The sequence below is a fragment of the Corapipo altera genome, unplaced genomic scaffold (genome assembly GCF_003945725.1).
Source record: "Corapipo altera isolate COAL_440 unplaced genomic scaffold, ASM394572v1 77b, whole genome shotgun sequence".
Lineage (NCBI taxonomy): Eukaryota > Metazoa > Chordata > Aves > Passeriformes > Pipridae > Corapipo > Corapipo altera.
The window spans coordinates 1,827,281-1,850,911 of NW_020884933.1; the positions used below are offsets into that span (position 1 = coordinate 1,827,281).

The 23,631-nt window shown below is 52.3% G+C and overlaps 1 protein-coding gene across 5 annotated transcripts in view; it reads left to right on the plus strand.

Annotated features, from left to right (window-relative positions):
• The window catches only part of PLXNA2 (plexin A2), a 165,362-nt gene that overhangs the window by 83,943 nt on the left and 57,788 nt on the right, over positions 1 to 23,631 (plus strand). For all 5 annotated transcript variants that reach the window (XM_027659689.1, XM_027659685.1, XM_027659686.1 and 2 more), the window contains 5 exons: positions 8,153 to 8,253; positions 13,055 to 13,178; positions 14,114 to 14,267; positions 15,444 to 15,540; positions 19,083 to 19,197. In XM_027659689.1, coding sequence (XP_027515490.1) covers positions 8,153 to 8,253; positions 13,055 to 13,178; positions 14,114 to 14,267; positions 15,444 to 15,540; positions 19,083 to 19,197 — 591 coding nt within the window. The remainder of the gene's footprint in view (positions 1 to 8,152; positions 8,254 to 13,054; positions 13,179 to 14,113; positions 14,268 to 15,443; positions 15,541 to 19,082; positions 19,198 to 23,631) is intronic.

Sequence of the window (23,631 nt, forward strand, 5' to 3'; positions counted from 1 at the left end):
AATCATAGAATCACAGAATCACAGAATCAGCTGGGTTGGAAGGGACCTCAGAGATCATCAAGTCCAACCCTTGATCCAACCCCGCTGTGGTTCCCAGCCCATGGCACTGATGCCACATCCAGTCTCAGCTTAAAAACCTCCAGGGATGGAGAAGCCACCACTTCCCTGGGCAGCCCATTCCAATGGTTGATTACCCTCTCTGGAAAGAAATTCTTTCTAATATCCAACCTAAACCTCCCCTGGCACAGCTGAAGACCGAACCCTCTTGTCTTGCTGATTGTTTCCAGGGAAAAGAGACCAACCCCCCCCTGGCTCCCCTCTCCTGTCAGGGAGTTGCAGGGAGTGAGGAGGTCTCCCCTGAGCCTCCTCTTCTCCAGGCTGAACAGCCCCAGCTCCCTCAGCCTCTCCTCAGAGGACTTGTGGTGCCCCCAGTGCCTCACCTGCAGTGCTGAGCGGGCAGTGCAGCCGGGCATCCCTGCACCGGAGGCGTCCAAGTCTAATTAGAGTCGCAGGGAATCGAAGCATTGTGCCGTTAATGACTCTTTGGCAAAATGTTCCGACTGAAACAGTAATTTTAATAAGCACAGCCCGATTGTGAGAGTTTGCCCAACACCTAATTACGCCGGTTGTAACTCCGGGATTATCCCGAATTCTATTTTTGCCCACTTTTCTTGCAAAACAGAGAGGGGAAGAAGCACGCACTTTATAATTATTCACCTTAATTAGTTTTCTGAGCTTCTGTTGAAACTTTTCAACGGCTGCAGGGAGCGCGCCAGGAGTTCCATGGCAGCGAGGCAAAGCACCGAACGCAGAGGCCATGAACTGATGTGAGATGAAAGTTTGCTGTGTTGGATTGATCCCCACCTGAGCCTGGAAATTTTGGAAAGCTGCCCCCCCTTTTATCCTGATTAATTAGTTCCCCTGGGGCCTGGGCTAATCAGTGCTGCAAAGGGCAGTGCTCATCGGCTGGGTGGCCGTGGCAGGGTGGTCTCGCCCAGCAGCATCAGAAGATGGTGCCAGCACTTCAAGAAGCCACTTCTGGTGGCAGCAGTGACATCCCCTGGCAGGGACACTTGGATGTGCCATGTGGCTGCTCTGGGCCCGTCATCCTGAAATCCAGAGCAGGCCCAGAGGAGCAGAGAAGTTGTGTCACCCTGGCTGGTGCCAGCAGCGCACAGAGATGAGGAGGAGGAGGAGGAGGAGGAGGAGGAGGATCTCCTGCCTGGATGGAGTTGCTGAGTGGACATACCTTGATTTCCAGAAACTCACTTGAACATTTCTTTGCAGCCAAGAACAAATTTGCAGCTCCCCTGGGGTGTGATGGTTTTCCAGGGGAGGAAACATGTGGATGTATCGCAGCATAACCCTGTTCTGGTGGTGAAGACCTTTAGCATCTCATTCCTCATTATTGCCATGTCTAAGCATTTATCTCATCACCCCCTTTTCTTGTTGAGGGATCAGTTCTGTGGGAAAACAAAGTGGTTTAGGGTCTCAAATGAGATAGATTTTATGGTGAGGATCCTGTTCTCCTCAGTGGCCATCCATGTGAGGGGATACCAGGCTCCCACCAGCACAGTGTGGGGCAGGAGCAGCACAAAGGAGCCAGGGAGGAACCAGCGTGTGGCCGCACCTCTGTGGCCAGGTTTGACCTAATAATAATCCATAAATTTTGCTGTATTTTCCAATTCCAGAAGCCTGAGTAAATACCTCAGCCAGTGGTTTTGTTCCAACACTGGAGATTAAAGAATGGCTTCCCAATTTTGTACGTGCACAAGGTTTTCCCGGCTCTGGAGGCAGCGGACACGTGTAGCTGATAGAGGAGGCCGTGAATCCCTGGCCCTTCACTTCCCACATGCAGATGGTCCATGAGAAGCAGGAGGGAGAGCTGAGGCTGCCAAAACACTTTGGAGTGGTGGCTGTCACGCAGAGCTGGCGCTGGTGTGCCAGTCTGAGCACGGGGTGGGTGCGTGGATGCCAGTGTGGGCACAGCCTGGAGGGCTGCTCCACAACACAGCTGGCATCCCAGGGAGGGTGGTGATCCAGGCAGAGGGTGTCCTGTCCCTGTACCACCTCCTGCACAAGCCCACTCTGCAGCCCTCGAGCATCATCCTCACCTGAGGGTGGAGGAGGAGCTGCCAGATGGAACAGACTGAGCATCCCATGGGCGGTCACGAGCAGCCCGTGCTCGAGATGAAAACCCGCCTCTCCTCCCCCAGGTTTCCATGATACTGTGCTGCTCCTGGGAGTGGGGATGGCACATCTCTGCCTGGCACTTTGTTATTCCAGCAAACCCTGCTCAGATGTTTCATATTGATGTGATGATTAACTCGAGCCCTGGTAAAACCCCAGGAAGGTGTTTGTCTGCAGGAGCCTGAGTGCCAGAACATGAGTCTGCTCTGAGCCCAGGCCCTGCCTGCTGCTGCTGGGCTGGATGGATGGAGGCAACTCTGGCTTGAGGACAATTTTACAGCTTGATCAAGCCTTACTTTGGGACATTTGCTATTTTTTCAGTCTTTCCTGCTTCCCAGAGCATGCTGCCCTTGCTTTCATCACCTCCCTCAGGAGCCTAACGCCGTTCATGGAGGGTAGCAGGGAGCCAAGGAGACAGGAATGCTTGGAGAAGGTCTGATCCCTCACTAAGGAAGTGATCTGGTCCCCTGTGCTCCAACACAGCTTGTCCTCCTAAGATGCTAATGAGGTTCTTACAGCAGCAAAGCCCAACTCGTTGAAAAGGTTGCTTGGATCAGAGTTTAAGGGACTTTCTCCACATGCATCTGCAGCGCCGTAATTAAATAATCCCCTTGTAGCCATGGAAACGTTGTCTCTGTGTCCTCTCCCACTCAGCTGCCTCTCTGCCAAAAGTTACAGGCGTTGATTTGGTTCTGACAGCCCGTTGGTAGCTCTGCTAATCCTTCTCTGCTGAGCAGTGTGGGAGAGGAGAGTTGGGTCCTGCAGGAGCTGCTGCCCCTGTCAGGAGAACTCCCCCTCACCCCCTCCTTGCCTGGGTCCCTTCCTCTGTGGCAGGGAGTGATGGCTGGAGCAGGTATTCCTGCCTCCAGGGGCTTCACAGCACTTTGGGGACAGTCCTCGATGCTTTTTGGTTAAAAGCTCACCCTTTTCCTCCTTCTCCTGTGTCCTGGCTGCTGCCCCATGGATGCCCTGCCCACATCCCACTTGTCACTGGTTCTTCTGTGCTCCTTGCTGGCATCAGTCTCAGCGTGTCTGAGATCTCCACGGGCTCTGCTTGAACCAAGAAGTCCTTTCCAGGTAGGAATTTTCACACAGCGTGGGGTGGATTGGACCCACATGTCTTGCTCTTTTTCCCATCCCTTCACTCTGGTAATTCCTTGAAAAATGTGCCACAGGAGGATTCTCCATTTGGAGTTTTGCACAGAGACTCGGGGAGGAGAAGAGGAGTCTGTCAAACTTTTTACAACCCCCTGAGAAAGTTTGACTCTGTTTTCCCTGTCACCTTGACACATTAATGGCTGGAACTGATGTGTCCTCCTTGCTCCTTCCCACACTTTTTCACGTCTCCTGCACCAGCACAAAGCTGGTGTTTTCTCGTGAAAAAAGGGAAGAATAAAACCTCATTGGAAAGTTCATCAACTTTGGGCTCCTGCTCGCTGAGTGATAGATAGCTTTAATTACACTGAACTAGTTGGCATCTCTACTCCACTCCCCAAAGTCATTAAAAATAGATTTTCTGTTTGAACTCCAGCCCCCTGAGGGGTCTGTGGGCAGTGTGCCGTGGTGGTGGGACACCCCAGGGGCTGTCTCCAGCCGGGGAGGTCAGAGGCCTGGGCTGGTGGCACGCACAAGCTGTGGAAACTTTGCTTTAGTTGTTTATTTTAGGTATTTATTTATTTATTTATTTGGAACTGGTTTCTTCCACTTGTTTTCTCTGAGGGCTGGCTGAGCTGGAATTCATGTGTTTTGGAGAGTCTGTATTGATTTATTTTTTTTTTTTTTAGCTGATGTTATGGGTCAGGCAGTCAGGGAAAGGAGTAATGAGACTTTATCATCTAATTATTGAGAAGCAGGTTCATTTTGGCACAGGGAGAAGTGGGGGATACATTCTTACCGTGGTGATGGACCTTCTGAGATGTTTGCTCAGAGGGCCAGGAGCGTTCCTCTGGCCTATCTGCCCTCATGTGAGCAAAGAGAAGTATTTGCATTTAAAAACTAAATACTGAAGTCCAAAATCCTTCCCAAATAAACCAGGCTGTGACAGATGGGAGTCACCTTGGGTCTGCAGAGCTGAGAGGTGCTGGTGCCTGCTGGCATGGGGATGATGGGGTGGAGATGCCACAAGTGCTGTGGTGGCCAGAATTTGGGATTGCTGAGGGTGACTGCACCCCTCTTTTCCCACTCCCTGCCTTTGGAAAGCCCTGGGCCTGCAGAGATGACCCTGCACAGCTCACAGGCAAGGTCTGTCCTCCCTCCCTGCCCTCTCCACTGCTTTGCCAGGGGCAGCCAACTGCTCTGGGCTCCGTTGGTTCTGCTGGATCTGGTTGCTGAGGGAAACATTTCAACCCTCTCTTGAGCTGCTGGTGGCCATAAAACGAGCCAAGGCTCATCCTGTGACCCTCATTCCCCTTGGGTGGGGAGCAGAGCTGCTGGTGTGGGAGGCAGGAGGGGGTGTGTGCAGGGACAGGGGCTCACAGGATGCCTCCTTAGAAGCCAAGCAGGATTTCTCTTATCACTGGGAATGTCAGTGTGTGGCAGCGACAGCCGCTGCTGTACCAGGGGCAAGAGCAAATCCCTCTGCTCTGTCTTCCTTATGTTTCCTTCTGGTTTTCCCTTCAGTGCTTTTCTGTCTCCTTTCCTTACTATTTCCTTCCTATTTTGCTGCTCTTTTGCCTCCACGCTCTCATTTTTCATCTCCTTGTTGGCTGAAGGGGACATGAGAGGAAGTTGTTGGACTTTGGAGTCCCCTGTCCCCAACCCTGATCCATCTTGTTTTTCCTTCCAGCTGCAGGCACTGCTGTTCCTTGTCTTCTCTGCCCAGCCCAGAGCAAATTCTTTGGTCTCATAATGACAATTAGGCTGTCAGAGAACAGTTTAAAAATACCTAAAGCCAAGAGAGTCTTTCCAACCTGCCATCAGGAAGAGTAAGGGCAGCAATGTTTTACTGCTGTGCTGTCTCTGAAGGAAATACAGCTTTCAGTCTTCTGTGTTCATGATAGGTGTGGGATAACATATGGATGTGTCCTACTCTTAAAGGGATTTCTCTTGTTTGTCCATTAAAATGAAACATACTCTGTAGAGGGTTGGAATATTTTTGATATTTGGGTTGTGGCTGGTAAGGGGGTTGATTATGTGCTAGTGCTGAGAGAGCTGGGCAAATACTGCAAAACCCCCCAGTTTTTTTTCATACATGGAAATATTCCAGTGCTGCTGATCATAATCTGTCTAAACTTATTCATTTAAACTTTTACTTGGACATTGGGGCAATAATTTCTACGAAGGGTGAATTCCAAAGACACAGGATTAAGTATCAGAGAAAGAAATTCTTCTCCTCTGAAGTTTTGTGCCTTCCTCCAACCAGAGACCACAGGGCATATCCAAGGCTATGGAACTGCTGATCCAGAGGGACCCTCAGGGCTCTGCTTCCCTGTGGTAGGACCAAGCCCACCCACACACCTCAGCCAGGTCTGTTTTGGTCCCCAAAAAAGGTTGAATGGGTGAAATTCCCTACCTTGAATTTTTCCAACATTACAAAGAAAGGATAAAATGGTCCCATTTGGGCTGGAACTCTGCAACTCTTTGCATTGTTCCCAATTCCTGTGACATTTTTAAAGAATTATCATGTGCAGAAGCCGCAGCTTCTGAGCAGAAAAAGAACCCGAACGCGTAACATAAAATCATCTCTAATGAACTCTTATTCATCTAATTCAAATCCTCTGTTATTTATAGAGCCCTGTGAGAGCATCCAGCTCCTCACAAACATGAAACAAGCCCTGAGCTGCATATAAATCACAGGGACAGATCCTGTCAAGCCTCACTTTGTGGGTAAGACGAGGTGGGGCAGCAGTGCCTGAGGATTTTGGGGGCTGTCCTGACCTCCAGGGTGGGTGAGAGCCAACCCACCAGCACATGCTGGGGAGATTTCAGGTGGGAAACCCAGTGAGCTTCCTGGATGCATCCTGTGGTGGCTGGTGTCTCCCACAGGGGATGAGAGCCATGGCAACTCCCAAGGGGTGCTTGCCTGGCTTGGAAAACACATTTCCTTCTAGTTTTCCACCCAGGAGCAGGGTGATGTCTGCACTGGGAAATGCTGGGTGAGCACTGGTGGTGGGAAGGGCATGGGCATGGTGGCAGCACTGGGCAGGATGCAGGAGTGAGTCCTGGATGGGCCATCCCAGGGGGCTGTGCCTGTCACTGGGATATTGGGCTCGCTCCCACCCCACCATATCCATAAAGTGCTTTGAGCTCCTTAAGGGAAGAAGCAAAGCAGGTAAAATACATCACATGTGACCAGTCAAGGCACAGACCCTGAGAGGACACCCCAAACACCTTCTGCAGCCAGGATTCCAACCCAAGCCCTTCCTTTCCATCTCTATGCTATCACCTTCTCCGTTTCTGATGCTCTTTCCATCTATCACAGACCAAAAGTATCCCTGGTGTACCTGACTCTACCCCTCACACCCCTCATTCCCAGCTCTCAGCATCCCCAAAACTAAGCCTTGCACCCACCCCATGGGCTCCACCTTAAAAAAAAAAAAAACAAAAAACCACCCCCCCCCCCCCCGGGGCTCACCCCCGGGTGATTTTTTTTTTTTTTTTTTTTTTTTTTTTTTTTGGTTTCAGGAAAAGCTGTTGAGTAGGGGCTGAGGAAACAAGAAGAATAGCAGCCCTATTGGTGTCGTCTTCAGAGAGGAACTGGGTTCTCACTGTGTCAACAGCACTTGGCCTGAAAGTGGCCGTTGTTTGGGGAGACACTGCTCCTTTCACTGCTGGTCACTGCTTTCCCTCCCAGCTGCTGGGAGCCGGGTGCTGTTTTGACGGACAGAGCGAGTGCGATGCCGACAGTTGTTTTAATTTCCAGCCAGTTGCAGGCATCACTCCCAGGGCCCTGAGCAGAGCAGCCAAGGCTGCAGGGCTGGGCAATAACTATTTGCAGTGTTTGGGAAGAGAAATGCAAATAGAACCTTCGGAATGGTTTGGGGTGGAATTTTGGCCTTGTCGCGTTCCTTATTGCCCCCTGACCAGGTTGCTCCAAACCTTGTCTGATCTGCCTTTGAACACTTTTAGGGTGTCCATAACCTCTCTGGGCAACCTGTGCCAGTGCCCCACCACCCTCATAGTAAAGAATTTCTTCCATATATTGTATGTATGGGCCAGTGCAGGAGCATCCCCCTGCAGCAATCAGGACAGGGATGCAAACTACCGTGCCCGTTGGAGGTGGCAAAGGGATGGCTTGTAAAGGTTAAAGTGGTTAAAAAGGTTAAAAATTTCTTCATGTTGTCAAGCAGTGACCTATGATTAAAGCTTGGTGTAATTTTGGAGCCTTTGGGGTTTTCAGTACTGATAAACAGGTCTGGACCGTGCTACACCTCAGCATCCTGCAGGGACCTTGCCTGAAGGGCAGGCAGGGGTTTGCAGCAGGGTTTGGGGTTGTTCCACCTGGGCTTCCCTCTCTAGCATCTCTGCCTGGGAGAGCAGGAATCCCCTGGTGGGTCATGCCTGGGGGGCCAAGTCCACTCTGGTACTGGAAGGGCTCAGGGTGGCCAAGGAGGAGCCAGCAGTGAAACACCCACCTAGACTAAACAAGCTGACAAAATCCCAATGGATTGTGTTCCCCACCAGCTTTCCTCCCTGCAGCAGTGTGAGATAGCAAACTGTAAATCAGGGAGGAGAGAACAGCTCCGGCCGCGGGAGCACGTCTGGGCAGGGAGGTCGGGGGGTTCTGGCGCCAGGAGTGGGAGCCCAGCTGGGGCTCTGTGTGCCCACAATTCCCCCCAGGGGACGGGCTGACCTCACGTCTCGCTCTCCAGTATTTCCTATTCTCGGATATTGGAACAAATTCATTCAAGGCGGTGAATTGCTGTCGTGTTACGTGGCTCCAACTGGCGGAGCAGGACCTGGAGCTGCTCTGGTTTTGCTGGAGTGAGAGCAGCACTGAGCCCTGTGTTTGCTTCCCTTGCAGGTGTCCCGGGTGCCCGTGGAGTCCTGTGAGCAGTACACGACCTGCGGGGAGTGCCTGAGCTCGGGGGACCCCCACTGTGGCTGGTGCTCCCTCCACCACATGTAAGTTCAGCCTTGACCACTTCATGATGATAAAAGCAGCTTTCAAAGCCTACCAAGCACCTCCCACACGAAAAGAATTAGGTTGAAGTTCCTTAAATCAGTTTTTCCCCTTCTTTGGACGTTCCCTGCGTTGGCAGTGTGAATGCCTTGGAAATTCCCTGAGCTCCTGTGGAAAGGTAAAGGAAAATAAGCTCCTGTTTTGGGAGCAGTGGGTCACTCACTGCGTGGAGAGGGTGATGTGGACACGATGGAAAACCAGAATTTTAACTGGTGGGAATGGAGGCCTCGTGTTTTGCACACTCCTGCTCACCCGAGCCGTGAATCCCAAGGAACAGGGAATTCCTAAAGGCAGCGGTGGACTCTGATTATATGAGTGGGACTCTGCTTTCAGCGAGGTTACAGCATCAGAGCAGAGCACTGAGCCCTTTTAAATGCACCAGGAAGAGGTATTTAAATGCTGCAAGGAAAGGTCAGGGGGTCCATTGTGCTCTAGCCGTTCCTGGTGGGAGCCAGGAGCGCGGGGCTCGGGGCTGGCAGCCCCCCACCTGCATCACCAGGCACAGAGGGCTAAGGGTGGTGGTTTTTATTTCTTCAGGGGAGCTCCAGGAAATGCTCTCTGCATTCAGGAGGTGTCCGTGTCCTTCCTTTCTCTCCATAATAAGGATCACTTCCTAAGGCGGAAGGGAGACCACCGGGCAGCGGCGGAGCGGGGGAGGAGGGATGAGCCTGGAGGAGGCCGGAGGAGAGGAATAGAAATCCCTCCGGCCCCGTGCCAGCTCGCAGAGCAGCCCCGTTAAATGCATGGAAAGCGTGGCAATGGGGGGAGGCAGAGTTCAGGGACCCGCACAGCAGCGCTTGGCCACGTGCCTGAGGAGCAGGTGCTGGAGGGGAGCAGGGAACACCAGGCTCCTCCACAAATCCGGCCTGGATTTGGGACCCGTGGGCCTCGGGGTGCAAACCAGCTCCTCACAGCTCTCTTGGGTCATTGCCACGCTTGGGGAGGTGCAGAAGAGCCAGCTCAGCCCCTGGCCCTGAGCATCCCTCTGGCTCCACACAGGCAGGGGCTGAGGGCAGCAGCACAGCCCTGAGCATCCCACCAGCAGCACCCCAGGGCACCCTGGGCATCATTTGGGGGCTTTTTTAGCTTGTTCTTTTTCAGACAGGCACCTTGGGCATCATTTAGGGTCTTTTTTAGCTTGTTCTTTTTCAGACAGGCACCCTGGGCATCATCTGGGGTTTTTTTAGCTCGTTCTTTTTCAGACAGGCCTGTCCAGCCCTACAGCTGAACCACCCTGCATGCAGTTGTGTCTGAAAGTCTTTGCTATCACAGCTGCTTTGTCAGAAGGAGTGATTTCCACCCCCTGTGGATTCCCATCCCTTTGGCTCTGCCTTTCCAGCTGTGCAGGACGGGGAGGGGATGCTGCATTCAGTACCTGTGGGTGGGTGTGCTTGGTGCTGCTCCTCAGCCTCCTGCAGCAGCTCCTCTGCAAGGATCACCGAGCACTTTCCTAATGCTAATGAACTGAATCTTCATAAGCCACCTGGGAAGCAGGTAAAGGTTGTTATCTTCATTTTGCAGAGAGAAAACCCTCAATGTCAAGAGGAGGGAAAAGTGTCATTTCCTCTGCCCTTTTGGCCATGACATTTCAACATTAACCTATTCCCAGCAAGGGTTCCTTCCCCGATGGTATTTCTCAACTCTTCCCTTCAAGCATCTGCACTTTGGAGCGATGATCATTTCTTAGCTTCTGTTTTAAGCTGTAAATAATTGAGTTTATCTCGCTGTTCCTGAAGCCTTTGTCGTGTTTGTTTGGAGGCCCCAAGTGCTGGAGTGTTTGTATTTAATTTGTCATCTCTCCCCTCTAATTCTTACACGTTCCTCCAGCCGGAACAGCTGCTTGGTGGAAGGGGTGGCATGTCAGGGTGTGATGCTCACACTGTGGTTTCTGAAAGGTGGATAAAGGAGGGTGTGTTAAAAGGATGAGGGGCAGAAGAGGAGATGATTTAGTCCTTGGAAGAGGAGATGATTTAATCCTTGGAAGAGCAAGAGAGTGGCTGGTGGCCTGAGCAAGTGTGGGGCTGGTAAACACCAGCACTGAGTGTCTGTTGGGGATTGAAATCCAGAGGTTCTCCCCACTGCTTGTGGGATTTTGCTCCTTGGGTTTGGGGTCTGTGTCCTGGGGGGTACCAAGGCACCCAGGCAGCTCAGGGTGTCTGTGAGGAGGAGCAGGGCAGGCCAGCCCCTGTGGCAGCTCCTCTCTGGACACCTGGAATCCACATTTGCAGTTGCCAGAGGTTTAGCTGAGAGTGTGGACATGCAGGTTCTGAGGCATCTGGGAGTCTGAAAAAAAAAAATCAGGATTTTAAATGATGTGTTGGATGCCTGAGTATGGATGGACATGAGAGGGATGGACAGACCAGCACCCCATTCCAGGAGGCATCAGGCAGTGTGTCCTGCCTTCCCCACCACCAGCCAGAGAGGAAGGAAATAATGGAACAGTAAAGGAAAAGTGAAAGGATCTGGGTTGTCCTGGGCTGTTTCATTGTCCAGTATTACACAGAGCTCTCCTTGTGTGCTCATTAGGTGGTGGTGTCTCTTGGAGACCTCAGTCAGGGTTCAGGTTCTGTGGCACAGGGGGTGTTTGCACACCTGGAATTCCAGGATAGTGGTTGTAACGATGCTGATGGATGAGGTGCAGGTGAGGGTGAAATCAGGGAGCTCTGATCAGGAGCTGGTCACACTGGAGGCTCCAGCCATGAACCTGAACCAGGAGATTCCCAAAGCAGATTAACTCACGAAAACTAGTGCTTGATGAGGTGGTGGCCATGGGCAGCACTGGGATTTGAGGAATTCTGGGTGCAGGACATTTGAGAAGGTGCTAAAAACCAGCAGGATGGGAAAGGTTCTCGTTCTTCTGCCAAACAGCCCTTCTCACCTTGGGGTCCCTGGGGCAGAAGGCGATGGCTGAGCAGCTCATTCCTGCCTGGAGCCTCTGCTGTGTCCTCCCTGCCAGGGCTTTGCTTCCCATGCAAGTTCACCCTCTGCATGGAGAGCAGATCCTTTGCTCTTCCTCTTCTACAAGCAGTGAGTGCTCTTTGGTAGCGATCAGAGGCCTTTAGGAGATTGTTAAAGAGTCTCTTCAGCCCAGTGGGATCCCAAACCTGCAAGGCTTCCACACGCTGCTCTCTGCAAGTGTGTTATTGTCTCCAGACCTATTTATCTCTGTTAGGGCTGCTGCCATAAATAGTATGATAAAAAAGAACCATTCCAGCAAGTCAATGAGATAAAGGCTCCAGTCAAGAGCTCACTTTAAAGCTATCTTACAGATTCACTTAAACCTCGATAATTCTTCCTTTGGCAGCATTCATATTTAGCTCCATTATGCTCCAAAGGAAAAGGTACTAAAAGCAAGAGGGTGAGGAGAGCAGCACCACTATTTGCCAGGGATCACACAGGTGGTTTGGAAAGGGAAAGTGGAAACTTCACCTAATCTAAAGCAAACAGCCTCGTGAGAAGGATCCTGGTCCCACTGTTTCATAGAATCACAGAATCCCACAATGGTTTGAGGTGGAAGGGACCTTAAAGCTCATTTCATTCCACCCTCTACCATGGGCAGGGACACCTTCCACTAGCCCAGGTTGCTCCAAACCCCAGCCAACGTGACCTAGAACACTTCCCAGGGTGGGGCAGCCACAGCTTCTCTGGGAAACCAGGAGCAGTGCTGCTGTTCCAGAGCCTGGTTTTGCCCCTCTGTCAGTGGCCAGAGCGTGATGGCAAAATGCAGCCTCTGCGTGGGCAGGACGTGTTTCTGCTGACGTGTTTGTGCGTCTGGCACAGCTGGAGCTGCTCCACAGGGAGCCAGGGAAACAAGCAGTGTGACAGCAGGACCTTGTTAATTCAGGTACCACGAACGCTCCAGAAACTATCAGAGGGAACTTGCTGGTGGGACTGGGAACAGCAGCTCGACCCACCGGCCTTTGTGAAAGCAGGTCCAGGATCAGCAGGGAGTGAAAAGGGACAAAGTTTGCTGATGGCTTATTGAGACCATTAGTACCAAAAGACAGATATATCTTCCAGCCCCAGGAAGAAAAGGATTTCCCCCAAACAACATAAAATAGGAAATCATGGAGGGATGACAGTGCTGCAGTCTCAGATATCTGGTTTGAAACACTGATATTTCTTCCTTAGTCTCCCGGTGGGTGCTCTGCTGGAAGCAACTGAATGTCACTCTACTCCAAGGACACCTGCAATAAAAAAACAGGGATAATGAGCCATCCTGGAGCACACAGCATGCTAGGAGCAGTCCTAGTCACTTTGGCATGCTCTGGGGCTTGCATTCCTGCTGGTGGGAATGGGAGAGAGCTGGGAGCTTAAGGCATGAAAACCAGCCAAGCACCACTGGCAGCAGCTGGAAAGTCCCATTCCTGGCTGTGTCTCCAGGAGGAGATGATTAGTGAACTATGTGGTTTTGTTTTAGTCAGAATAGAGGCATCATCTTGTTGTTTTCTGGTTTGGTTTCTGTGCAGATGAGTTTATGGACTGCAGAGTGCCTGGATCAGCTCACACCCCCAGCACCCACTGTCACCCCTGGCACTCAGAGCTCTGGGTTGTGTCCCAGTGCAGGCAGGACTGGGAGCAGCTCACGAGATCCTTGTGGTTTGTCTTTCCCCTGCTCACAGGACATTTTTCGGCCCCACCCCGGTGCCCGACAGCGGGTGCCGGCGTGGATCATCCCCGGGTGCCGGTGCAGGACACCTTGCCCGGGTGTTTTCTGTGCTCTGATGTGTCTCTGTGTGGCAGGTGCTCCCCGAGGGACAGCTGTGAGCGAGCCCACGAGCCCTTCCGCTTCGCAGGCAGCATCAGCCAGTGCATGATGGTCACGGTGCAGCCCAGCAGCATCTCCGTGTCCGAGCACAGCCTCCCGGTAAGCAGGGGGGAATGGGCTTCCAGAGCCACTTCCAGAGCCACTTCCAGCATTTTCCAGGCTCCCAGTGAACACTCCGTTCTCCAGCCTTGGCACAAGTGTTTTCTCATGAAGTCAGGCTCGCAGAGGGGCCAGGGAGCAAAGGGGTCATCCGAGCCAGGGAAGAGGGGGTGGCAGAAGCAAATTCCCCTTCCCCTCAGGCCTCAGCTCACATTTCTCTTGGTCTGGTTTTGTTAGCTGGTGAAAGAAAAGGCTTTGTTTCCCAAAAAGCTCATCTGTGAGCTGTGCTCAGGCCTGGCTCTCCGAAGCATCCCAGCTGTTGCTCCTGGAGCCCCCCAGCACCCCGTGGCAGCTGGGTCCTGGCCTTGCTGCCTCCCCTTCCTGGGATGTCCTCCTGACACTCCGTGTGGAAACAGTGGAGGGCTGTTGGGAGGCCTCCAGGCACTGTTTTGCCATGGGGACAGTCCCCATCTGTGATGGGATCAATGGGAATGTGCTCATTCCTGCTGGCCACAGGGCAGGGGGGTCTCTCCTGGTCATGCCGTGGGGCAGGGAGGTGGTTTGAGCAGAGGGGTTTTGGGATGGTCGCTGCTGCTCTCATGTAGGAGAGGGAACACACTGCTGCTGCTACAGCTACACAGGCATTGGGGGGTGACAATGCTTCTGCAGGGCAACCAGGGGACAAAAATCTGCCATTGCCCCACTCCTGACCTGCAGTGCCCAAAGGCTCAGCAGGGTGGGTTTTTATCCATAAAGAACCTCCTCCTCCTCCTCATTAAAGGGCATCTTGGCCACCTCCCATGGGCAGGTGAGTAATTTGAGGGGGTTGCACAGAATGGGAAAGCAGCAGGGACTGGAAAGACAAAGGAAATTTGGGCAGATTTGCCTGCTGACTGATTTTCTGGCTGCTGTGTTCCCTCCTGTCCCCGCTGCAGCTCAGCCTGCTGGTGAGTGATGCTCCAGACCTGACAGCCGGGGTCACCTGCCTCTTCGGGAACCTGACGGAGGTGGAAGGGCAGGTTTCGGGCAGCCAGGTGGTGTGTGTGTCACCACCAGCCAAAGATGTTCCTGCCATCCCCGTGGATCAAGGTAAGTCACTGACTCCTGGTGATGTCGGTGCCACCAGGCAGCGCCGAGTGGGTTTGGCAGGATTTCCTGGGTGGAGCAGAGCCTTTAGTGCTGCTGCTGGAGAAATTCATGCTCCTGTCAAAGGCTATTGAACCCAGGGAGCTAAATACGCTTCATCCTTTAGAAATGCATCCCACACAGGGAAGGATAGGCTGGGAGCAGGCAGCAGGACATGATTGCCCTGTCTTTACACCCTCCCTGCGCTGCCAGACAGCTCCCAAGGCAGGGCAGGAGCTGTCTGTCCCCTCCAGGGTGGCTCACGAGTGGGCAGGGGCTCTCAGCCGTGCCAGACTGGGTGAATCTGGAAAGCAGGAGCCCTGGTTGAGCACCCACGGGTAGGTGGGTGCAGCTTCAATTTTTTTTGGTCCCGATCTTGGGGTTGTTTCTTCATTAATGTCACTGCTGTCGTGTTTTCTCTTCCTGTAACCAAAACGCTGCTTGCTTAAAACTCATTTTCTCCTTGGCATCCTTCCAGGTGCCAGCGGGGCTTCCCTGCTGATATCTTTGTATTTCTGAGGTATTTTATGGAGCCTGAGAGTTGGTGAACACTGGGGGCCCAGAGCCCCAGGGTAGCAGGGCCAGGTTAGACTTGCCCACAGCAACTCCAGAAGAGCAATCTGCTCTTAATTAACCCAGTGCTGAGGCTCCTGAAGAGCTTCACTTGTTTCCAGCTGTGTCTCCTATTCTAGATGGTTCTAGGAGGTGATGCTCGGTAAAGCTGTGGATCCCAGTTCCTGGAAGCATCCAGGGCCAGGCTGGATGGGGTTTGGAGCAACCTGGTCTAGTGGAAGGTGTCCCTGTCCATGGCAGGGGGTTGGAATGAGATAATTTTTACTTTCCAATCCAAACCCTTCTGTGGTTCCAGTCTTGGGCTGCTTCTCAGAATACACTGAATTTTTGTTTTGGTTGGGAGGCATTGCTGGAGACAACCAGTCCAGCAGCCTGGGGTGCTGGAGGGCAGGGTCCAGCCAAGGGGGGTGTGGGTGAGGGTCCTGATGGCTGGGGGAGCAGGGAATGGCAGCAGCCTGAGTTCACCTTGTACCCCAGCAGCAGGGGGCTCAGCGGGTGCCCCTGCATCTGGTGTTGCTTCCCCCATTCCTGCTGGCAGGACTGACAGGCTCTGCTTTGCCTCCCCAGACTGGTTCGGGGTCGTGCTCCAGCTGAGGTCGCAGGAGACGGGGAGGACGTTCGTCAGCACCGAGTTCAAGTTCTACAACTGCAGCGCCCACCAGCTGTGAGTGCTCCCTCCCCGGCCCCAGCAGAGCCAAAAACTAGACAAAAACCCTGGGAAATGGGTGCTGGGCTGCGGGACCAGCTGTGGGGGGTGTTATCACACCGCTTGGTCCAGCCAGCAGACACGTGGGGTGCGAGGGGAGGCAGCAATCCGTGTCTGCTCCGAGCTCCGGGGTCCTCGTGGAGCTTTCTGAGCCTTGGGAGCCGCAGGTGGAGCGAGCCTGGAACAACCTCAACCTGCTGGTGCCCCCAAGCTGCGCCAGCCTGCAACTGTGAACTCGGCTGCAGCCTCGCAGGGAGCGGGGGAAGGCAGAGCAGAGTGGCCGGGGAGGGGGGCTGCCGGCAGGGGGAAGGGGGCTGCAGGTAATGGGAGGGGGATGCAGGCAGTGGGAGGGGGATGCAGTCAGGGAGAGGTGGGCTGCAGGCAACAGGGTGGGCTTCAGGCAGCAGGAGAGGTGGGCTGTAGGCAGCAAGAGGCAAGCTCTAGTTACTGGGAGGGGGGCTGCAGGTACTGGGAGCTGAGCTGAAGGCAGCAGGGTGGGCTTCAGGCAGCAGGAGGTGAATTGCAGGCAGGGAAAGGTGGGTTGCAGGTAACTGGAGGTGGGTGTAGGCAGGGGAAGGTGGGTACAGGCATAAGGGAAGGTGGTTGCAGGCAGGGGAAGGTGGCTGCAGGCAGGGGAAGGTGGGTGCAGGCAGAGGGTGGTGGGTGCAGGCAGAGGGGGAGTGGGTGCAGGCAGGGGAAGGTGGGTGCAGGCAGAGGGGAGGTGGGTGCAGGCAGGGGAAGGTAGGTACAGGCAGAGAGGGGGTGGGCTGCAGCCCAGGCAGGATTCAGGCCCAGTGGGCTGCTCCCTGGAGGGCTCAGTGCTGCTGAGGATCATGGAAATACATCCCCCCTGGGCACGTCTGCTGCTGGAAGGCAGCAGGCAGCTGTCTGGCCTTAAAAACACATTTACAGACCTGAAGCGTTTATGGATTTCTCTCTGGAAACAAAGCAAGCTCTAAAGCACCTGAAAGGACTGTGGGCAGGACCTGCCAGCAGCTGGATGGGGAAAGGCAGGGCTGGGAGCAGCTCCTGTGCCAGCACTGCCCTGGAGCCTGGTGTGCTGCTGGGGTCACTAAGTGCCAGTGCAGGGTCATTCCCAGTCTTTCTGTGCTGGATTTGAAGCCTCAAGCTACAGGGCCTTTCTGCTGCACTTGGAAGAGGGTTTGTGTGCTGCTGGGCTTGGCTGGCCTGTGGTTTTTCTAGGCATGCATTCATTTGGGATTTTACTTTTGTTGTGAGGCACAGCACAGAGCAGAGGCACTGGGATGGCAGGAGCCCTGTGAGTCCTGCAGTGCTGCCTGTGGTGGTCTCTGTCCATAACCCCAATGACTCCTGCCTCCTGTCCTGCTACCCCTCATGCACAACTCTGTCCTTAGGTCCTTGTCCCTCACTCAGGCTGTGCAGCACCAGCCTCTCCTCTGCTGCCAGCACTTGCAGTCTCCCCAGGCTCTCCTGCATTCTCCTGGTTTGGAATTTGCATGAGGAATAGCATTCCAGGGCCTCCTGTTTTCAGTGAGGAGCTGAGGTTTGGATCAGGAGAGGCAATACATCCTTCCTGGCCTGTCATCTGGCTTCATGTGGCTGTGCCTTTCTCCCAGCTTGTGTTTGGAGATAAAGTGCTTACAGGGTGGTAAATTCTGCAGCACTTACATCACACCGGACTTGTTATCAGGGAGTTCAACAAGGGCACGAGCCAGCCTGGCAGGGATGAATCACAGCCTGCAAAAAGGAGGCAGGAATACAGGGCTCAGCCAGCAGAGAGGAGACATCTATTGATCCAGAGGCTCTTTACTGCCATGGGGAAGGTGCCTGGGGAGCAGCCGAGCCCTTCTGTGGCTCTGGTGTCTGAAGGATGTGCCCCTGGGAGGTGGCATTAGGGAAAGATTAGGGGCAGGAGGGGTTTGGGGATGGACAGGAACTTGCTGCTTTTGCAGACTGGTGCTGTGAACCCTCCTTTGCTGGATCCAGCTGTTGGGAACCCATAGGCTGAGGTGGTTCAGGGCTCAGGTGTGTGAATTCTGTATCCTCAGGGAGCTGCAGGGGGGTCAGGGAACCTTCTCTGTTAGGTGTCTTTTGGTAAGGACTGGATGAGGTGGAGAGATGCACTTTCTGAAGCAACAGAGAGACTTAAGTTCTTGAGAAAGCTGGATCAAGATGAAAAAGCAAAGGTGGTGACCTGGTGTAGGTCTGGGAGCTCGGGAGCCCCTTGTCCCACTGCCAGGGCTGGGCAGAGCTGAAAGCAGCAGCCAGGAAACCACAGAAACCACAGAACAGTGAGAGGTGCCAAACCAAGCCATTGGCCTGGGTGGTCAGAGAGATCCTCCTCCCTCAGAGGGAAAACAGAGAGCCCCACCAGTCCCAGCTGGGAATGCTGGACACCAGGGCCACACCAGGTGAGGGCAGGTGGGCAAAATGCTGCAGATCCAACAGGGACAGAAATGGGTCAGACAAATGAGTAATTAAATAAGCTTTGCAGCTCTTGATGTTCTCCCCCAGATTTGCATGTGCATGATTAGAATAAGCTTCCTTAGCTATTAAGGTCACTATGAAAGCATCAGAAGGAGAACACAATTGAGTTATTAAAACACATTCTCATGGCAGCAGCGCACAGGAGGCATTGCCCCTGTCCCTGTGCCCAGCTGGCAAGAGCCACTGAGACTTGGTTTCCTCTTTTCCCAGAGTTTCCTGCTTAAAGCCACACTCCTACTTCCCTGGTGATGCTCCTCTGTCTGTGCTGACCCTGGGATTGCTCCAGCCCATCCCTGCCCGGGCACCACAGTCTCTGGAGCCACAAGCTATGACACAGAGCTGAATCCCATGGGCACAGCTCTGCCAGCAGACTGTCACCAAAACGCTGCCACGTGGCACAGAGGGGTGGCCTCAGAGATGGAGGAGGTGGCTGCTGTGAATATTAGCAGCTGTCACAGATCCTGCCTCTCTCTGGCAGCAGTTAGTGGGGAACAAAACCCACCCAGCAGTTTGCTGGCAGCTGGGCCCCCAAGCTCTGAAAAGGGTCTGTGTTCTTTCAAAAACATTTCATAAACAGTTAATTTTTTTCTGACATGAAGCAAAAGGGCCTGCTGGACTCTCTGCACTCCGAGGCCAAGCAGAAGTGTTGCCGTTGACTTGAAGCATTCCTGACTTGTAAAACAACTGATCCCATTTTTGCCAGGCTTGCCTTGTTTTCCACTTTCTAAAAACTGAAAACCAAGCCTGGTGTGTCTGTGTGTCTGTGCAATGTCGTGCTTTATTTTATGCCAATCCAACGATGTGCAATAAATCCCAGCTGGCATTTTATTACGGAGTGAACTGCGAGGTTGCCTAAAGGACACTTTGGAGCGTGTGTTTTCCCAGACCTGTTTGTTACTTTTTTGTCTATCAAAACGTCCTCCCAAAGAAACTGGTTTCCCCGTGAAGGATTTCTGGCAAGGCCTGTCTGTAACTATGCAGACCTCCCAGGGGGGATAACCTGTGTGCTGAGCTCTCCTTTCTCCCCCCAGGTGCCTGTCCTGTGTGAACAGCGCCTTCCGCTGCCACTGGTGCAAGTACAGGAACCTCTGCACCCACGACCCCACCACGTGCTCCTTCCAGGAGGGGAGGATCAACATCTCTGAGGTACCAGACTGGCATTTCATCCCTTTATTCTTTGCTTTTCTATGGCACGAGTAGCACAACAAATATTTACGTGAGGTTTTTTGACTTCCCACGGGTGTCTTTGGCAGCAAGAAGTGTAGATGCAGCTTTAAAGGAGCAACAAGTGTCAGTCTCACTGAAATGATGTTCTTGAGCTGAACACCAAAGCTGACCCTGCCTCTGCTCTGTGGGAATGCCCAGGTTCATTAATAATGATAATTACTGTGGTGCTTTTCCTTCAGGGGTCTCAAAGGCTCCTCAAAAGCCAGCACCTTTCAGCAGCTCTGCTGGTGTGCAGGGGTTTGTTTTGCCTGCTGGCCAGCAGCAGGTCTTGCTGGGACTGTTCAGTGGGTTGTGTTGGCAGGTCTGGAATTTATGGCAGGAGCCTGACGGTAAACTGATTAAGGAGGGAATTACCAATGTGCACAGCCCCAGATTTTGGAAAAGAGAATGGATTCGGGTTCCAGTGCTGTGGACCAGGAGCCATCTCTCTTAGCAGCTCATAAAAGGTGTGGGGCTCAAATCCAAAAATGCTTTTAACAGTCAGAAGAGGCACAGCCCGTTAATGGCTCTGCCAGCTCTTCTGTGTGTCCCAGGGCAGAGCCATCCAGGAAGGGAAGGGGTTTGTTAGCACAAATTCCTGACTGAACATTGCCACTAACCCCTTGCTCTGGGGTTCCTGCACCCCTGTCCTGTCTGATTTCCAGGCTGCTGCCTGCTCCATGTTCATGAAGTCCAGAGCAGCTACAGCCCCTGATGCTGACAGTGCCCTGGTTTTTGTCCTTGCTGTTCCTACATGAAGCTTTGTAGTGCCTGAAGTGAGTGCAGGTCCTAAAGCTGAAAGGGAAAAATGGTTTAAAAGGTGCTTTGAAAATCCCGAGTGTCTTGGAAAGTGGGAAAAGCAGCAGTGAGGACATCTACAAGTATAAGGGAAAGAAAGGAGAGGAAGGTTTGCCAGCAGCAAGACAAACCCTTATGAGTGAGTAATGGAGACTGAGAAAAGGAGAAGGGATCAGTCAGTGGAGTAAACACTGAGTCATTAAAAAGAAGTGACCGAAGCTGCCAGGTTGCTGCTAAACCAACAGTAAACTTAACTCCTGGGTATCCCTGGTTAAAATGCTGCCAGGAGACAAGGAGATACAAGGCAAGAGAGATTTATGAACTGCTTGTGTAAATACCTCAGTGGGAATCTGCAAGATCCAAGGCATGGGCAGCGTGACTGGGAGCAGGCAGTGCTGCCATCGAGGGATTGGAATGAATGTCCAAGGAAAAGCATCCACCCCGAGGACAAAGCAAAAGCTTTCTCAATCCAGTTCAAAGTCAAGAGACTTCCTTTCAACATATCAAGAGAAAGAAAATCCTTTGCTTCTCCTGCTCTTGAGTGATGTGGGGTTTTTTCTCCTTCACACTCAAAGCATCGCTGCCTTCCCAGGCTTTACAGTAGTTCTCCCTTCTATAGGTCTTCACCCCCATGATCTCAGAAGTGTTTGACAAGTCTCTGGTAAAGTAGGACAATCCCATTATCTCTGTTTTTCTCCTGGGAGCACACAGGACTTGCCTGAGGGAAGGGAGTGGAGGAGCTGGTCTGTCTGCCAGTTCCTGCTGGGATCACAGGACTGTCGTGTCTCCAAAGAACTTCCTCCGTCGTCTTCATCTTGTAGAAGGTTGTTTCTTACCAGGGGATGTTTTGTGATATCAAACACCTTCCTGGGGATTGCTTTTGATAAGGGCTGATGATAACGATACAGGCTGTTCATCAGGACTCCTCCAGACCTCTGAACCCAGGCAAAACCAGCTACCCAAAGAAATTTGTTTGCTCATTGAAGGCCAGTGGATTGCACCCAGTGCAGTGCTAATGCCTTTATGAGGAGCCCTTCCCTCCTGCCAACACAGATGTGAAATAAGTGCCTCAGAGAGAGTTTCCTCTCCTAAACCAATCCAGATCACAATGTTCTCATTGTGTCGTGGCCTGATGTATTAGGAAGTTGTTTGTGCTTGCCATCACTCCCCTCCCAGTGGTGTTTGGAGCTGGTGATCACTGTGGCAGTGCTTCAGCCCTGCCCTACTTACAGTCCCCTGGGCCTCCCCTTATGTAAGAGTCACACACGTGTTCACACGGGCTTGGAAATCTGCTCGTGCCTTTATATTTAATTTAAGAGAAAAATATCTTGAATATTCCCTTTTACTCCTGGCCCGTCAGAATCTGTGTCCCAGTGGGATTCCACGTGTAGCAAAAGCTCCCTTTGATGCTCTCAGGAGTTGTCTGTCCCGAGGAGGAAAAGGAGCTCAGAGCCACAACCACTCCACGAGGTGATGGGGGGAAGAAAACCCCTCTTCATGAGCTGTGCACTTGCTCCTTGCAATCTTCTGGCTGTGCTGACTGAGCTAAATGCTGCTTTTTTGCCCTGCTTTCCATGAAAATATGACTTAGAGAGTTTTTCCATCCCTCCACCTGCCCTGTGGACAGGAATTGTTGACTCAGATCTAAGGGCAGAGCTCAGGGGCACATGTGCAGGATGCAGAGGCCAACCCAGAAGGTGGGTTGGTGCCTTGTCCTGGCCTGTGAAGCCATCAGTGATAACCAGGGCTGTGTTGGTGAGACACAAAGATGCCCCTGGACTGCCAGATCCCTGCTTTGCATCATGCTGTTGTATTTGGAGAAGTGAAAATGTGGAAAACATTGTTTGGGGTCGTTGCCAGATAAACACAGAGCAGCTTTTACAACAGAGGGGTCTTCCAGGACAGAGCTGGCTGTTCCTGGTGTCCTACATCCCATGGCAAGTTTCTGATGTGAGGTGAACCCACCTCCACTGAGTTCTCCTTTAGGAGTTAATAATTAAATAAGCAACTATTTTCTCAGCCTTTTCTCAGCCTGAGGCTTCATTTGTCAGCAGAATGTGCCTGCTTGGACACTGCCATCCAGAGGGCCTTGGGAAGGCAAAGGTCTGGGGGTGACTTGCTCCCACTAAGGCAGAGTTTCTTCAAGAAGTCTCATGACTGTAGCACTGATTGTCTCACTTTCCAAAGCCTCAGGTCAGGCCAGTGGGATCTGGGTTTATGTTTCTGAGGTGGTTGTGTGTGTGCGAGGCTGTAAGATGTCTCTATACGTTTGAAACTTTCAGATGAGGAGGAATGTAGATAAATATATCCTCACACCCCATCCCAGTGGAGAGCTAGAACCAAATAAATCCTATTAGCTTCCCAGAATGTGGGATCCCATCCCTCTTTGATGTCCACTGTGTGCAGATAATGCCATTTCCACATGCAGGATGCTGATTTGGGGATGGAACATTTCAGATTCTGGGAGTTCTTTGCTGAGCCAGATTTCAGCTCTGGTCTAACTCCTTTAAATTCCCACTGATTTTAGAGCAGTGCCTTTGCCCCTGGCTGTGCCCTTGGATGCTGAGTGCTGCTTGATGTACCTTGAAGGGAACAAACCCAAACTAAGCCTTCCTCATGTCTGTCCTGACAATCCCCACCATGTGGGAGCTGTGATGTGCAGGAGGGAACTCTGAGCCACATCTCAGGCCACCAAAGTCAGCAAATGACTTTGCTGGGTCACATCTAACTTTGGAGAGGTGGCTTTGCCTGAAATAGTAATAAAAAGCCCAGCTTCAGCAAAATTAACTCGTCTCTGAGCCTATTGGCATTTTTTCATCCATAGCTTTTTTGGGGTGTGTTCAGAGGGGAAGGAGCCAGGCAGGGAAGAGCTCTGGATGTGTTCCTACATGTCCACGTGCAAGGGAATTGCTCCTGCCCTCACCTCTGGTACACAAAGGGTTGTTTATGGGAGAGAAATCAGATTTTCAGCCTTCCCTGGCTGTAAATATCCCAAATTAATGGAGAAGACCCAGGTTACAGCACGTGTGTTCAGCACAGGGCTCAGGACTAAGTGCTGTTGGGGAGGAATTTAGCAGGGAGAAAGGTTTGGCTCCAGCTGCCTTTCTTTCATGTCTGGTTTCTAAGGAGCAAGGTCTGCTCTCCTTTCCAGTGGCATAAATGAAGGATAATGTGTTTCCCTGAGTGACAGGCACTGTAATTTATATCATTGGGAACACAACTGCGAGCCAGGGCTTTACATTCACGTGCCAGATTCGTTTATGTTTAAAACTTTGAAATATGTGTAGCAAGTTAACGTTTGTGGAGAGTTTGTGGTTGTTTTTTTTTTTTTGAGATGAAAAGTACGAAAACAGTCTATTTTCTGCCATTTGGGCTAAATCCCGTAGTCAAAAGAATTGCCTGCCATTTCTAAGCAATTTTTTCCAAATAAGAGCAAGGAGGTTTGACCTACTAAAACTGCTCAGTTAAACACAAATAATAACCATGGGTGCTCTGTTCTGCTCCAGAGACAGCTGCGTGTCGCGGGTCTTTAAGGTATTTATAGACCTTGGAATCTTTGAGGCTAAAAAGTGTTGG